General features: G+C 40.3%; 1 protein-coding gene across 8 annotated transcripts in view; it reads right to left on the reverse strand.

Annotated features, from left to right (window-relative positions):
• The window catches only part of RAPGEF4 (Rap guanine nucleotide exchange factor 4), a 334,349-nt gene that overhangs the window by 96,347 nt on the left and 223,252 nt on the right, over window positions 1–14,750 (reverse strand). For 6 of the 8 annotated variants that reach the window (XM_025274777.3, XM_044933735.2, XM_044933734.2 and 3 more), the window contains 3 exons: window positions 4,974–5,027; window positions 4,552–4,658; window positions 334–455 (listed from right to left, as the gene is read on the reverse strand). In XM_025274777.3, coding sequence (XP_025130562.2) covers window positions 334–455; window positions 4,552–4,658; window positions 4,974–5,027 — 283 coding nt within the window. Of the gene's footprint in view, window positions 1–333; window positions 456–4,551; window positions 4,659–4,973; window positions 5,028–13,215; window positions 13,269–14,750 lie in introns of all 8 variants that reach the window. The other 2 variants (XM_025274820.3, XM_025274782.3) reach the window with 2 other exon arrangements.

Consider the following 14,750-nt stretch of genomic DNA (forward strand, 5'->3'; position numbering starts at 1 on the left):
GCATCAGGATTGCTGTGCGATGCTCAGAGTATAATCACGCTATCAATGAACCGTGAATGCAAACTAATAAACATAATTGGAACTGATGCACTCGGGTTGCAATTTCATTTACCCTTCATACGTTCTCCCAAGTTAGGAAGGTACAATGGTGGAACACTGCAATCAACAGCATCCATTCGCTGCATTTGTATTGCTAAATGAAGATGCCAGCTCTGCGGGTCCCTAAAGAGATCATAATTCTTTCTGGCCCGTGTGGGAGTTCAGCCACAACCAACCCAGGGAAACATGCTTAGCATTTCTTGAGGGCTTTCCAGGGACCGCGTGTCATCTTACCGTGGTTGAGAACGCTGTCTTCTACCAGGACTTGCCACATGCCCACAGCTTGTGTTCGGGAGTGGACACATGGAGTCTGCTGCAGCATCCAGTCCACCAGCTCGGTCCCCACACAGCACTGTCTGAAGAGTGGTGGGACACAAAGGAGGGGAGGTCACCCACTTGCAGATGAAGGATGGGAGACGGCTTCTGAGAGGAGCCCCTCCTGAAGGGCTTGGTGCCCCTCTACCATTTGGCAAACAAAGCACCACATGATATGGCCACAGGTTCTCAAACTGTTGTACAACCAATAAGACCACTCAAGTCACAGGCAACCTTCTAGGCAAGGCTGGCCAAACTTCGAAAGAGCATCATAAGTTGCAGCCCCAGGGGAGACAGAAGGGTTGCTAGGCAAGAAACATCATCTGGCAAGTGAATCCCAGGGTCAGAAACTCTAAAGCTGGTCCCAGAAAATTTCAGGGTCAAATGAAGTGTTAGTCTCTCTGTTGTGTCTAACTCATTTTGACCCTATGAGCTGTACCTTGCCAGCCTCCTCTGAGGATGGAATTCTCCAGAGAAGAATACTGGAGTGGGTAGTCATTCCCTCCTTCAGGGGATAGCCCGACCCAGGGATTGAACTTGGGTCTATTGCATTGCGGGCAGATTCTTTACCATCTGAGCTACCAGGGAAGTCAAGTGAAAGCAAAGCATAATTCTGACTTCTTTCCCCTGAGCTTTGTGAGGAATGAGTTAAGGTTTGTGAGGCCCTAGGAGGTGCTCTGTGACAGGCTCTGGATAAGTGCAAAATTATATACCACTTTCTATTTTCAAGTAATACTACTGAGCTTCCTCAGAGGGGTGTTGGGAGAAACAAGCAATTAGTGATGCAAATCTCTTTGAAAAAAAGTTCGATGTAATGAACGTCAGCACTTCGACAGAGCCTGTCATCTGAAGAGCTCCAAATGCTTTCTGTATAGGCACATACTCATCACTATGATGCCCCTCGGAGGTAAGATGGTCAGGATGGGCAAACTATTAATATGTGCATTAGTTAGGAAGCACAGAACCACACACATACACATATGTTAGGAAAGCTTCTGTGGGGAGAGAAGTGTTTGTGGCATGACTATTCAGTTGAGGAAATGGGATGATGTAGTCTGAGGGAGGAACCCTAAGGGACAGAGGAACAAGCAGAGAGTTACAAGCAGCTGGCTGCCTACAGCTGGGTCTAGGTCACTGGTGGCCTCACCTCCTGTGCTGAGGATGCCACCATCTTTGAGGCACTGAGGCTGGTTCCAGCCCGGGGAGTTCCTCTCTAGTTGAACTGGAGGGGATTCCTGGTGCTTGTCCATTCTAGGAAGAGCGTAGCCCGGGAGGAGTCATGAGCTCCAGCACCAGGTCTGCTATGTATTACCTGCATGACTCTGTCTATATCGTTTCAAATTTCTGGTCCGTAATTTTTTTTTTTTCATCTATAAAAGAAAAGAGGAGGGAAAGATAGCCTCGAAGGCCATGTCTGCTTCTAAGATTCTAGGAACTCTGAAATCTATCAGAGATCCTGGGATGTTCTAATTTGGGTCTGACCCACCACACAAGGAAGATGTCCTGAGAAGGCTATTAGATTTCCAGGACTGCTCTGATTACAGACTATTACACATTAGAGCCTCAATGGGCAAAGAGGCACCTATTTACTCTTCGTCCTGAACCAAATGTAAGATCTGTCGTGTTCCTCTTCTGATTTGAGAATTTATTAATGGGAAAAGTCATGTAAAATTATAAAAAATCAATTTAATGTGGCTTTTAAGTCAATGATTACTTTTACTAAAAAAAGCACATGGAATTGAGATGATCCCAGGGCTTTGGGGCCCTGGGACAGGGAATAAGGATCTTGTATTCAGAACAAAGACACATGGTGGTGCGACTTGTAGCTGATGGAATCATGGGTTTCCTCTCGATTAAAGACATTTAGTTATTTTAAGATTCACAGCTGACCTCTGGTGTGGTGATCACTGGGGATGACACTGCATCTGGGCAGACTTTGACCCCTAATGCTGCTGTCATGATAGAAGTGGGGAGAAGCAGTGCTTGGGGAGGGGATGAAATGGGAACCAAGATCTGGGGCCAGGCACTCAAAATGCCCTGCAGGAAAAGGAAACCACGCCTCATGGGTCATTATCAACAGATCATTAATTTGTGTCATAGGGTGTGGAATAGACTTAACACCTATGTTTCAGGGGTTTAAAATCTTACTGCTATGGAGCAAGAAAGAGATTATGGTTTCTGACTTCTAGTTTCCAATATTTGTCACCAAAGATGACATCTTTAATGGAATTTCCCTAGCGCAAGTCAACACTTGGGAAAGCATAATCACATTTTAAATTAAGGAAAAGAAATTAAAAAGTAAAAGGTCTTTCAGCTGTATGAGACTTTGAGAGTCACTTGATTAGTTAAAGAGGTTGAGCTCCCTCCCTGAGGCCATAGACAGGTGTTTTAACCTCTACTTCCCTCCAAATTATAGCAGTGTGTAGGAACTATAGACTTAAAAAATAAAAAGGATGAACTTCCAGAGTTGAAGGAAAATGCTTCCAAATGTAATCATCCAAAATGGTAGCTGGTAAATATTCATATTATAAGGGCAAGAGGAGCAATCTGTCCTTAGAGACAAAACATGTCCTTAGAGATGGAACATGTCCCAAGAAGAACATGCTACTGATTAAAATGTTTCTCAAATCCCATCAAATAGAATTCCAGAATTCTATTAAGAAGAGGCCATCCTAAATGTAACAAATAGGGCTTTCCATAGTGGTCCAGTGGGGAAGACTCTGTGCTTCCAATGCAGTGGGCGTGGGTTCAATCCCTGGTCGGGGAACTAAGATGCTACATGCCCTGCAGCATGGCCAACAAATTAAAAAAAAAAAATAAATGAAACAAATCATTTTGGTCTTATAAACATATTCCTGACAAATGCAAGCAGAAGAGTGTTAGTTTGCATGGAAAGCAGAAAAAGTGATCCTAAGAGGAAGAATTTGCCATGCATTTCCAGCTTTCCCTGGGAAGAGACTGGATTTTGAGGCAATATACGCAAACATTCATTGTAGGATGAGTCAGGAATAATTTTATAGGTTCTATCATGGTTGACAATCGCTAGAAAGATATATATCCTTTGTGGTAACTTTAAAATTTGTATTCTAGCTTTTCACTGTCTTATGAATTTGGTTCATGTGAATCAAATAGGTTTTGACTCATGCTAAGTCTAATGGGTTCTGAGATCATGTCTAGGCTAAATGAGAAAGAGGGCCCTACAATTGAGGAAAGAGGACTATGAGTCTGAATCATAGGTGCAGGGAGAGAGAGTGAAAGTTTATGTGCCATAAACAGGCCATTCTAGTTCCTGAATCCTTTTTGAATTGATAAAATCAAAAGTTAAAGGTGAGACATGAATCCTTCATTGACCCACTATGGTTCAATCATCTCAGAAGGTCAACTAAATCACATGGAACCAGTCTTTATCATTTCTTAACTCCAGTGGCAGCCGTAATGAGTCTTTATTCTGTACGATTAGAGGTGTGAAAGAGTTGAATATCTTACTATATTCATACTACAATGAAATCCTGCATTAGAAAGCAAATTACATAAAGGGCATTTTATATTTTTTTCCCTCCTGTATCCTTAGGGTTTGAAACACAATAATGCTTGATGCCCAGTAGGTACTTAACAAATGTGTAGAATGAATGAAAGAAACTTAGAAGTCAATCAACCTTGGTTTAAATCCTGGCTCTGCCACTCACTAGATTTGTGACTTGATCAAGGAAAACTATTTAATCTCTCTGAGTCTCAGATTTATCATCTGAAAAGTGGCCCTGTATCTACCCTATAGGTTGTGATGAGGATGAAATGAGATAATGTATGGAGAGTGGTCTTTCTTGTTCAGAGCTTCAAGTATAAATGAACACTCAGTAAATGTTAGTTGAATCTCATCTAAATCTAGTAGTTTTCCTAAAATATACTGGCAAACAGAAATGAAGGTTTTCGTTTCTTTGTTCATCACACTTAAACCAATGTCTAAGCAAATTAGTTCAGAAGTAATTCCTGGGAATATTAAGGCTAATTAGAGTTAAGTGAGGATCCAAGGCAATCTCAGAAATTCTAGACCCTGGAGGATTATAAAACATGCTGCCTGTAGATGGAAAACAGGGAAACACAAGTTTGTTGTAATTTCACTATTTATATCACACATACCTGTATGTCTTTAGGTGGTATTTTCTATCTCTTATCATGTGAGGTGCTCGAGAGAGAATGGCGTTTCGTAAAATTTTTCCAGCCCTGAGGATCTTCTCTGAAGGAACCTGAATTTTCATCAAGTGAGAGGAGGGGGAAAAAAAGAAGGAGAGATTATAGATGGAAAACAAACCAGATAAATCTTTAAATCACTTTTCAATCTGACTCTGTGCTTAAAAAATACAGTTCATTCATACATATGCATTGCTCCCTTGTGTGACATGTCACTGTTTTATACTGAGAACCGAGACACACTGATATGTATTGTTTCTAGAAAGTGTATTTGCAGTTTCCTGATGTGCTGCTCTGACATATGGACCACTTCTCATAGTTACTTAAGAAACCAGCTCTGATGGCTCATCAACCCACCTACATCCCATTACCTTGGTAATGGTGTTAGCAGGACGAAGAGGAACGTGAGGTTCAATGAGAGGTGTCTGAAAAATAAAATGTTAAAGCAAAAGAAAATTAAACAAAAGTTCACTAAAGAAAATTATGGGTTGGGGATAATAAGAAACATCTATTTTTATAAAACTCAAAATAGAATTAAAAAAACAAGAGATAAAATCTGCCTAAAGAACTTGAATGCACAGGCATTCAAAGGGCAAGGTTAGACCACTCTATTTGCCAAAATTTAAATATAAATTATTAAAAATGAAAAAACCAAACAGGAATGATTAGATGTTTGTAGGCTTAATGAGAAGGGAATCAATATCTACTCAAAGCATAACAAACATCAGGGCAGAAGAAAAAGCAAAACAAGATAAACATGAAAAGAGATTAAAATGATCTATCTCAGAGGATAGAGAGAAAGGATTGTTTAAGAATGGAAATGAGTGATTTCATCCTCTCTCATGTAATTAAGATTCTTTTCCTAAAATCTGTATTTTTAGCAAGTTTTAATTTTTTAAATGATGCTTCTTGATGGTTTAACACACTCATATTCCTTGAACCCACTGGGGCAGCTAGGCTACCCTCTCTTCCATTTACAAAGTGGTATACAAAGTTTTCAGGTTCTGTGACTGTCAGAACTGCTCTAGGATTTAGAGAAAGCGCTTATAATTATCCATTCTTCAGATGAAGGTGCTGAATTGAAATTCCAGGGAAATGACTTGCTATACAGCTACACAGCTGAGTCCCCTAGTCCTACTTAATCTTCCTTGCTCTGTTTTTCTGAAATATCTGGTAATGGCATTTCCAAACAGAGGAGAAAGACACATTCCATCCAAGACTGGTAGAACCATCAATACAATGCTGTTTATGCTACTTCCAAAAGGTAAGAGAAGACAGCAGATTTACATACAAGATTGTTGTGGGCAGAATAATAGCCCTCAAAGATGTTCATGTCCTTATCCTCAGAACCTATGAATATATGAGATTACATGGCAAAAGGGACTCTGTGGATGTGATTAAGTTAAGGCTCAAAATAAGAAGACTATCCTGATGTTTCTAGGTAGGTTCAATATAATTGTAAGGTCCTTAAAAGATGGACAAGGGAGGCAGAAAAGTTAGAACCAGAGAGCTAACAGTGGGAGTAGACTCAGCCTGATTTTGCTGGCTCTGATGGTGGAGGTGGACAAGGGCCAAGGAACGAGGGCAGCCTCTGGAACATGGAAAAGGCAAAACAACATGTAATCATGAGCCTCCTCTGGAGGCTTCAGAAGGAATGGGCCTGATTTTAGCCCAGAGACTAATTTCAGACTTCTAAACTATAGCACCATAACGTTATTCATTTCTGTTTTTTTAAGCTTGTGGCAATTTGTTACAGCAGCCACAGAAAAATAATAGATTATTATACTTTACACTAATAACCCTTACTTTTGCAAATAGAAGCCATTACACTGAAAACAAATTAGTAGTTTTTTCCTTTGTCCCAATTAAAAAAATATAATCAATGGGGAAAATAAAAATCAATATTAATTTTAAATATGTACATAAATGTATTCACGTCATGCAAGTATAAACATACACCTTTTTATCAACAGTAAATTTCAGATGAGTTGCTGCTTTTAATATTATAATAGAATTAAGACAAAAAAGGGAAAAGAATCCTATGTTTTAAGAAAACCATAGATGAGAAAGATTTGTTTAGAATGAAATTGCACTGAATTTAAACATTTTCATCACCTTGCTGGCATCTAGTAGACACTTTTTCCCTCTTGAAATCACTAGAGCACAAATGTCAAACAATGTTATAGTATTTTAGCAGCATTCTGTTTGCAACCAGCATAGACCAAGGAATGTCAATCTGGTCCAATTCAACAGCAGCTTTGAACAGAGCCCGACTTTGTTCTGACATAGCTCACGGTCTTTTATGGAAGACCTTTCATAGGAAAGGGACCATGAGCTCTGAGTCCCGTGTCTGTACCACCTCATCAAAAAAGACAGGAGAGAATTCTGTGATGCCAAATCACCTGGAAACATGTTCAAAAGTGGGAGACCAGCATGTATGAGGGCCCTGGAAATGTGTGCAATCAAAACTCTTGATTATTTCTGAGCCGTGAGTTTCCAGTATTCATGTATCTTGTCTCTTTACATTACATAGGTTGGCTTCTGTCTAGGTTATATGTGCCTGGTTATAAACCCAAACTGTAGAAGCCTCTGGTTTTTCTTGAAAATAATAGCAGAAACCCACTTCTTCTTCCTGTCTTGAAAGAGAAGTGCAGGTATATGTGGTCTAGAGTAGACAGGAATAGGATAAGCTTCTTTTCTATGGGGGAAAAAATATCTATTTTTCCTTTGCAGTGGTCTTTGAGAGGCTGGCTGAGCCAGAGGTCAAGAAGATGCCCATGCTCGAGAGTTAATGATGAGTGTTTATTCTTTGGTAGGCACTATGAAACATTATTTGAAGACTGCATCTTTTTGTTTCTATAGCAATGACTACGCTTAAAATGCTAGCAAGTAGTCCCTAGGTAATCTATTTGGTTGGACAGTTCCCTTTTTGCTTTCCTGGAACTCTGAAAAGAAACTACTACCAAAGCTGAGGAAACATCGGACTTCAACCAATATTGTTCCTTTGATCTGCAACTTCTAACGGGGCAAAATATACACAAGATTTCCTTTTAGCAAGCTAATCTTAGTGCCAGTTCCAGGACCAAGAGACTGTTTAATCTGTTGAAAGGCAGCATTCTCAAAACCTTCCCTGGCTCAGAGTTTTCAGGTTTGGAGGCAACATAATGAATAGGTGCTTTGAGAAGGGGAACAGTCTCTTTATTTGAATGAAGCCTCCAAGGAACAAATGCAGCATGAAAGCAGAGAAAGTTTTATTTGGGTGGTGGAGGGAGATAAAAACTCGTTTTTGAAAGAGACTCTGTATTCAGTTAGGCAGGCCTCTAGGTCCTAAGAGCTGTGTTGGTGCCTAGCAGCTGTGTGCTGTGAGGTAGGGGGCATTTGTGACAGGTAGGCTGGGTCCCTGGGGCACAAAGTCACTGCCAATGCCTGTTCAGGGGCCCCTTACACAGTGACTGTGACTTTTCTGCTTTTGTATCTGCTTACTTGTTTCCTTGTTAGTTTCCCTTCACTTTCAAGTAAAGTTTTTATTTTTGAGAATTTCACTTTTGTGTTCATGCTCAGTCTCTTCAGTCGTGTCCGACTTTGTGGCCCTGTGGACTGTAGCCTGCCAGGCTCCTCTGTCCATGGGATTCTCCAGGCATGAATACTGGAGTGGGCTGCCATGCCCTCCTCCAGGGGATATTCCCAACCCAGGGATGGAACCTGGAATCTCTTACATCTACTTGAATTGGCAGGCGGGTTCTATAGCACTGGGAAGGCCTCACTTTAGCTGAGCTTTAGCAAAATGAGGACAGGAATTTCAGTTTATAAATGATGAAGGACAACAGGAGAGGGAAAGAAGCAGGAATGTGGAGATTAGTGAGAATCCAAACAAGAAAAGCAGCCCCAAAAGCAAGATCAAGGATTTCCTGTGTCAGCCTTTTACACGGGTTATCTTCTTATTACACCCATGTTTTATTGACAGAGTGAAGGCCAGCAACATAATGGACCTGAGCTCACACAGCTAACACCTGGAAGAGCTGGGAGGTGAATCCATGTCAGTTTTATTGCAGTGTCTATGCTGCAGGAACCCATGCCACCTGCTCTTTCCTCCTACAGACATCATGGCTCACATTGTGGGAGACGTAATATTCTGCTGAATTAAAGTTCACTGAGAAAAATGCTTCTATGCCCTTCTTGGTTGTCAGGAACCAGACTCAATCTTATGTATTTCCAGAAATAAGTGTTCACAGTGTCCTACTGAGATGACATGTTAGCACCATGTACCATGCTTGGTCTGAACTGACTTTTTAAAAAGCAATTTTGTGAAAATGAAACATTTGGCATCTAGGAACTGCCCTTCTAGGGCTGAGACAAATATATAAGGAACACAGGTAGCAGTCAAAGTCCAAGCAGGTAAATGGAGAGCAGTCTATTCCCGTGGAGGTAATTTAACCCTAGGAACTAGCTTTACACGTGGTGGAAGAGCTAAGAAGCTAAAGAGACGATGAGGAAGTCACCTGGATGCTAGCCAAGCAGGTAGCCCTCAGGACTCGGGACAGAAGGAGGAGGAAGCATTACTAGAGCCAAAGTCGGATGTCTGGTGGGAGCTGGATCTCCGAGGGTCATCCCTTCCTAGAGGACCAGGCACACGAGTGCAAGACTGTCCCACATTCAATCTCCCTTTAATCATAAACCAGAGAAATAAGAGGAAAATTTCATTTTATAAATGATTAAACAGAAGAGAGAAGGAGCCTGTTGAGATGATAAAAGCTAGAAAACCAACTCTAAAAGCAAAACCAAGGACCCACGGAGTTCAGACTCCTTGTGATGCACAATGGAGCACAGAGAGGGCAAAATATTGCTTAGAGGACAAACAGCCCAGGACCCCCACAGTGGGTGTTTGCTGTGACCACAGAGTGGGCATAGGGCCGCCCCCTGTTCCACTCCAGCTCTCTCACCCTCTCTTCTTCCATGTCTTCCCTGCCACACTTCCTGTTGGGCCCAGGCAAGGAAGGTGGACAGTGGGCAGCACAGAGTGGACCTTCACTGATGCTTCCTGGGCTGGTTCCCAGGACTGCTCTATAGCTTGATTTAAAGCCAGAAAATGTATATCACAAATGAACCCTAGAAGAAAAAGACCCCCTCTCCCATTAAATGTCATACGTTTTAATACATCAATCATGTTCTGAGGACAAAAATTCTTCCTCCCTACCTGGGTATGAAAGAATCTGAATTGGGCTGTGAAAACATGATCCTCAAAAGCTAGGCAGAGAGGACAGATAAAGGCAGAGGTATTCAGCTTTCTCTCTGCTTTTCTTGGCTTTCTCCCCTGAAGACTTCCCTCAGGAGTGACCGTAATTGGTTTTTGTTTGTTTCTGGAGAGGAGATGCATTCTAGTGCTTTTTATTATGTTTATATTACTACTGAAAAGGAGAGGCAGTAAGGGAAAATATTCCTTTTGGCACCAGAGCCAATTCAGAAATACTAATCAGGTGATGAAAATACGAATTTAGCCTCTATTACAAGATGCACAATAACTCCCCAGTAGATCATAATGAGGTATAAGGCACTGTAATAGGCCTCATGAAAAACCATATTCAGGCCCTTTTCAAAGGGTGTAATTCTTTTTACTCCAGTATTTGCTCATAGAAGCCTTTTGCAAGGCACAGCATTTTAAGCCAAGAGATAAGAATAACAAGGTAGATTGGGACACAAAGCTCATGGCAGAACTCTGGCAACCCAGCGTAATAAAAAGTCATATAAGCCCACATCCAATTCACGTATTTAATGAAGGCATATTGTGTGCAGAGCAATGTGCTCGGCTAAAGGACAGACTCTGATAAAGTACCTGGCCTAAATGTGCCCTAGATCTTTGGGGGAAAGTAGAACTTTTTATGAGTTAAACAATTATTGAGAATCTGAGTCAATGAATAAATGGATTTTAAATTCATCTTTTCTCAGTTCAGGTGAGAAAATCTTTAGGAAGTAAGAAGAAACATTTAATTTTTTTTAGTGAAAATGATATGCTTTTTAGGAGTTACATTCCTTTATTTTGGCATTGTGGAAAAATACAACTGAAGTCTTAGAAATTTATATCTCTAAATCGCAGCAAGATACTCTATGACCCACTTCCTAGATTAATGGAAATAAAAACAAAAATAAACAAGTGGGACCTAATAAAACTTAAAAGTTTTTCCACAGCAAAGGAAATTATAAACAAGATGAAAAGACAACCCTCAGAATGGGAGAAAATAATTGCAAACGAAGCAACTGACAAAGGGTTAATCTCCAAAATATATAAGAAGCTCATATCAGAAAAACAATCTAATCAAAAAATAGGCAGAAGACCTAAACAGACTTTTCTTCAAAGAAAACATACAGATGGCCAATAAACATATGAAAAGATGCTCAGCATGTTCACTATTAGAGAAATGGAAATCAAAACTACAATGAGGTATCACCTCACACCAATCAGAACGACGATCATCAAAAAATCTACACACAATAATAAAAGCTGGAGGGGACATAGAGAAAAAGAAACCCTCCTGCTCTGGTGGGAATGTAAATGGTAATAGCCATTATGGAAAACAGTATGGAGATTCCTTACAAACCTAGGAATAAATATATCACATGAGCCAGCAATCCCATTACTGGGCATATACCCTGAGAAAATCACAACTCTAAAAGGGACATGTACCATAATATTCATTGCAGTAATATTTACAATGGCCAAGACATGGAAGCAACCTAGATATCCATTGACAGATGATTGGATAGAAAAATTGTGGTACATTTAATACAATGGAATATTACTCAGGCATAAAAAGGAACAAATTTGAGTCAGTTGTAGTGAGGCAGATGAACCTACAGCCTCTTGTACAGAGTAAAGTAAGTCAGAAAAAGAAAAACAAGTATCATATATTAATGCATATATATGGAATCTAGAAAAGCAGTACTCATGAGCGCAGTAAAGAATGGACTTGTAGACAGAGTAGGGGAAGGTGAGGATGGGACAGACTGAGAAAGCTGCGCTGACACGTATACACTCTCATGTGTAAAATCAGGCTTCCCTGGTGGCTCAGATGGTAAAGAGTCTGCCTGCAATGCAGGAGATCTGAGTTTGATCCCTGGGTGAAGAAGATCCCCTGGAGAAGGGAAGAGCTACCCACTCCAGTATTCTTGCCTGGAGAATCCCATGGACAAAGGAGCCATGCAGGCTACAGTCTATGGGGTCACAAAGAGTTGGGTACAACTGAGCGATGAACACTTTCACATGTGTGAAATAGTGGGAAGTTGCTAAATAACATAGCAGCCCAGCCTGGTGCTCTCTGATGACCTAGAGCCTAGAGCTGGGGGATGTGGGGAGGAGAGGGAGGCTCAGGAAGGGATATATATATAATTATGACTAAATATAATTGTCGTACGGCAGAAACCAACACAAAATTGTAAAGCAATTTTTGACCAATTAAAAATAAATAAAAAAGAAATGTATGTCTCACAATAATTATGATGAGTACCATTTTTTGGTTGAGCAGATGAAATTAAAAGAACTAAATCAGGATTGGGAACACGTGTACACCCGTGGTGGATTCATGTTGATGTATGGCAAAACCAATACAATATTGTAAAGTAATTAGCCTCTAATTAAAATAAATAAATTTAATTTAAAAAACAAATAAAAGAACTAAATCAGACTCATACCAATGTCATCACTCTGAAATAACTCTGTAAGTTTCCCATTTGTTAAACAACAGAAAATTCATCTATAGACCTCTTTGGCATCTATCAACAGGTTTTGTTGTTTTTTGGTTGTTGTTGTTTTTAAGTTTTTCCTAATTCAAAATTGACTTGTAGATTTCCAACTTCAACTTGTAAAAACTGTCACTTCTGCTGTTATACAAGAAAAAGCTGAACAAGTGAAAATAACAACTTCTCTCAGGCTCATCAGAGAACTGACTATGTCAAGAAAACTGTCACCCTGAAATCTGGCAAAATAGGAGAATCCAGTCATGGCTGACATTTGTCTGCCTGGATTGGGAGCCACGTATAGGTAGGAATACTTAAACAGTGTTAAACTAAACCAGGAGGCTACTAGATTGAGGTGGTTCTAATGCCTAGAGGCCTGTGTAAGCAAACCAAAATCTCAGCCTGTAACTGCCTCCGGGTTCTAAAGTTGAAACTCAACCATAGCCAAGCAGGCTTTACACTATGGCCGATCAGTAATTTCCTAATTTTGCCTTCCTTTTCTCTACAAAATTACTCCTCAAGCTCCCACTGCTGGAGTGCTCCTAACCACTTCCAGTTTGGTGATGCCAGATTTGAATCAATTTTTGCTCAAATAAACTCAACATTTTTATTATGCCTCAGTTTATCTTTTAATTATGGTAATTTTAATGAAACTTGCTGGAGTTGAATGTGGAGTAGTTTGAGACTGAGAAACTTCTGGGGGGTGATCTTAGGTGGGCCCCACAAGTTTGTGGGTTTTACCCCCAGGAACACCACAAGAGTCTTATGGTAACAATTCTCGTAGCTCTGGCAGGGGGAGGAGAAGGGTGAGCATTATGAGAAATATCCAAATAAATATAACATAGCCAAGCCTACTCTCCAAGGACTTTGAGAGTTTTATCCTACCTGGGGGAAGGGCATTTCTTTGTCTCTAGCCTCCTCCAGCCTTCCTGTCTCACCTAAGAGAAGAAAAAGTGGCTAAGAAACAGTTGTGAAAGTCCCATTGCAGGGACACAGGCCTACCAAATGACTGAGATTTAACCATAAGATTATAGGACTGCCCTTCCCACAAATGCCCCTCACCATGCCAATATAAACATAGTGGATTACAGCTGACAGACATTTCTATTCAGACTCTATCTAAGGAGGAGATCTTAGGGAAGCCCTAACACAGCAGAGAAGACAAAAAGGAATCAGAAGATTCTGGAATCTATATAGCTATAGCAAATATTAAACACAGCCCAACTCCTAGCCAGATTAACATAAAGCCTCACTCTGAAGGCTTATTTATTTCAGTTTCTATTACCCAATACATCATGCCTGGCTTTCAACCAAAAATTACAAAGCATGCTAGAAGTCAAGGAAAAACAGAGTCTGAAGAGACAAAATAAGCATCAGAGCCAGGCTCAGATGTGACACAAATTCTGGGATTGTAAGATGGGAAATTCAAATGAACTGTGATTACTATGTTAACTATGGAGTAGTATTCCATTAATAATACTAATAAAAAGTAGGCAATATGCAAAAATACATTGTGTAATATAAGCAGAGAAAGAAAAACTTAAAGAGACATCTTCCTTCCTTCTCCTTCCTCCATAGACCAACCTCAGAGAAGGAAGAGCAGAAGGCGGATGGGAATTGGAGAAGGCAGGCCATACCCCTTAACAGTGCTGGAGCCACCAGTCCAGCCTCTTCAGAGAGTCAACCCCACCAAAAGCTAAGAGTTCAAAAAAATGGGCCTAGCAAGGTACCGTGGAGATTAACAAACTTATTCTACAGTTTATACAGACAAGCAAAACACTCGGAATATCCAACACATTTTTGAAGGAGAAGAACAAAGTTGAACTGATGCTACTCCACTGTAAGACTTACTATAAAGCTACTGGAACCACACTGTGGTATTAGCAGAAGGCAAATGTTGAGTTGGCCAAAAAGTTCATTCAGGTTTTTCTGTACAATGTCATGGAAAAACCCAAACTTTTTTGCCAACCCTATAGATCAACAGAACAGAAAGCCTAGAAATACACCTACATAAATACAGTCAATTGATCTTTGACAAAGGAGCAAAGACAAAACAATGGAGCAAAGATAGTCTTTTCAATAATGGTGCCAGGACAACTGATGTCCACATGTAAAAAAAAATGAATCTAGACACAGATATTATATTTTTCACAAAAATTAACTCAAAATAAACATAAATTAACATAAAATACAAAGCTAAAATAAAACTCCTAGAAGGTAATATAGGAGAATACCTACATGGCCTTGGATATGGCAATGACCCTTTTTTTTTGAGGTTGGGTCAGCCAATCTAGAGTGCCTATCATCTATTGATTATTTTTATATACTAGACAGATCACCCAAGGATCCTACAACGGAGGAAAGTGAGAGAGTAGGAGGGTGCCCACAGCCTCAGTGCTGTGAACAGGGGGACAGGATTG

The sequence above is a fragment of the Bubalus bubalis genome, chromosome 2, assembly GCF_019923935.1.
Source record: "Bubalus bubalis isolate 160015118507 breed Murrah chromosome 2, NDDB_SH_1, whole genome shotgun sequence".
In the NCBI taxonomy this organism is placed as follows: domain Eukaryota; kingdom Metazoa; phylum Chordata; class Mammalia; order Artiodactyla; family Bovidae; genus Bubalus; species Bubalus bubalis.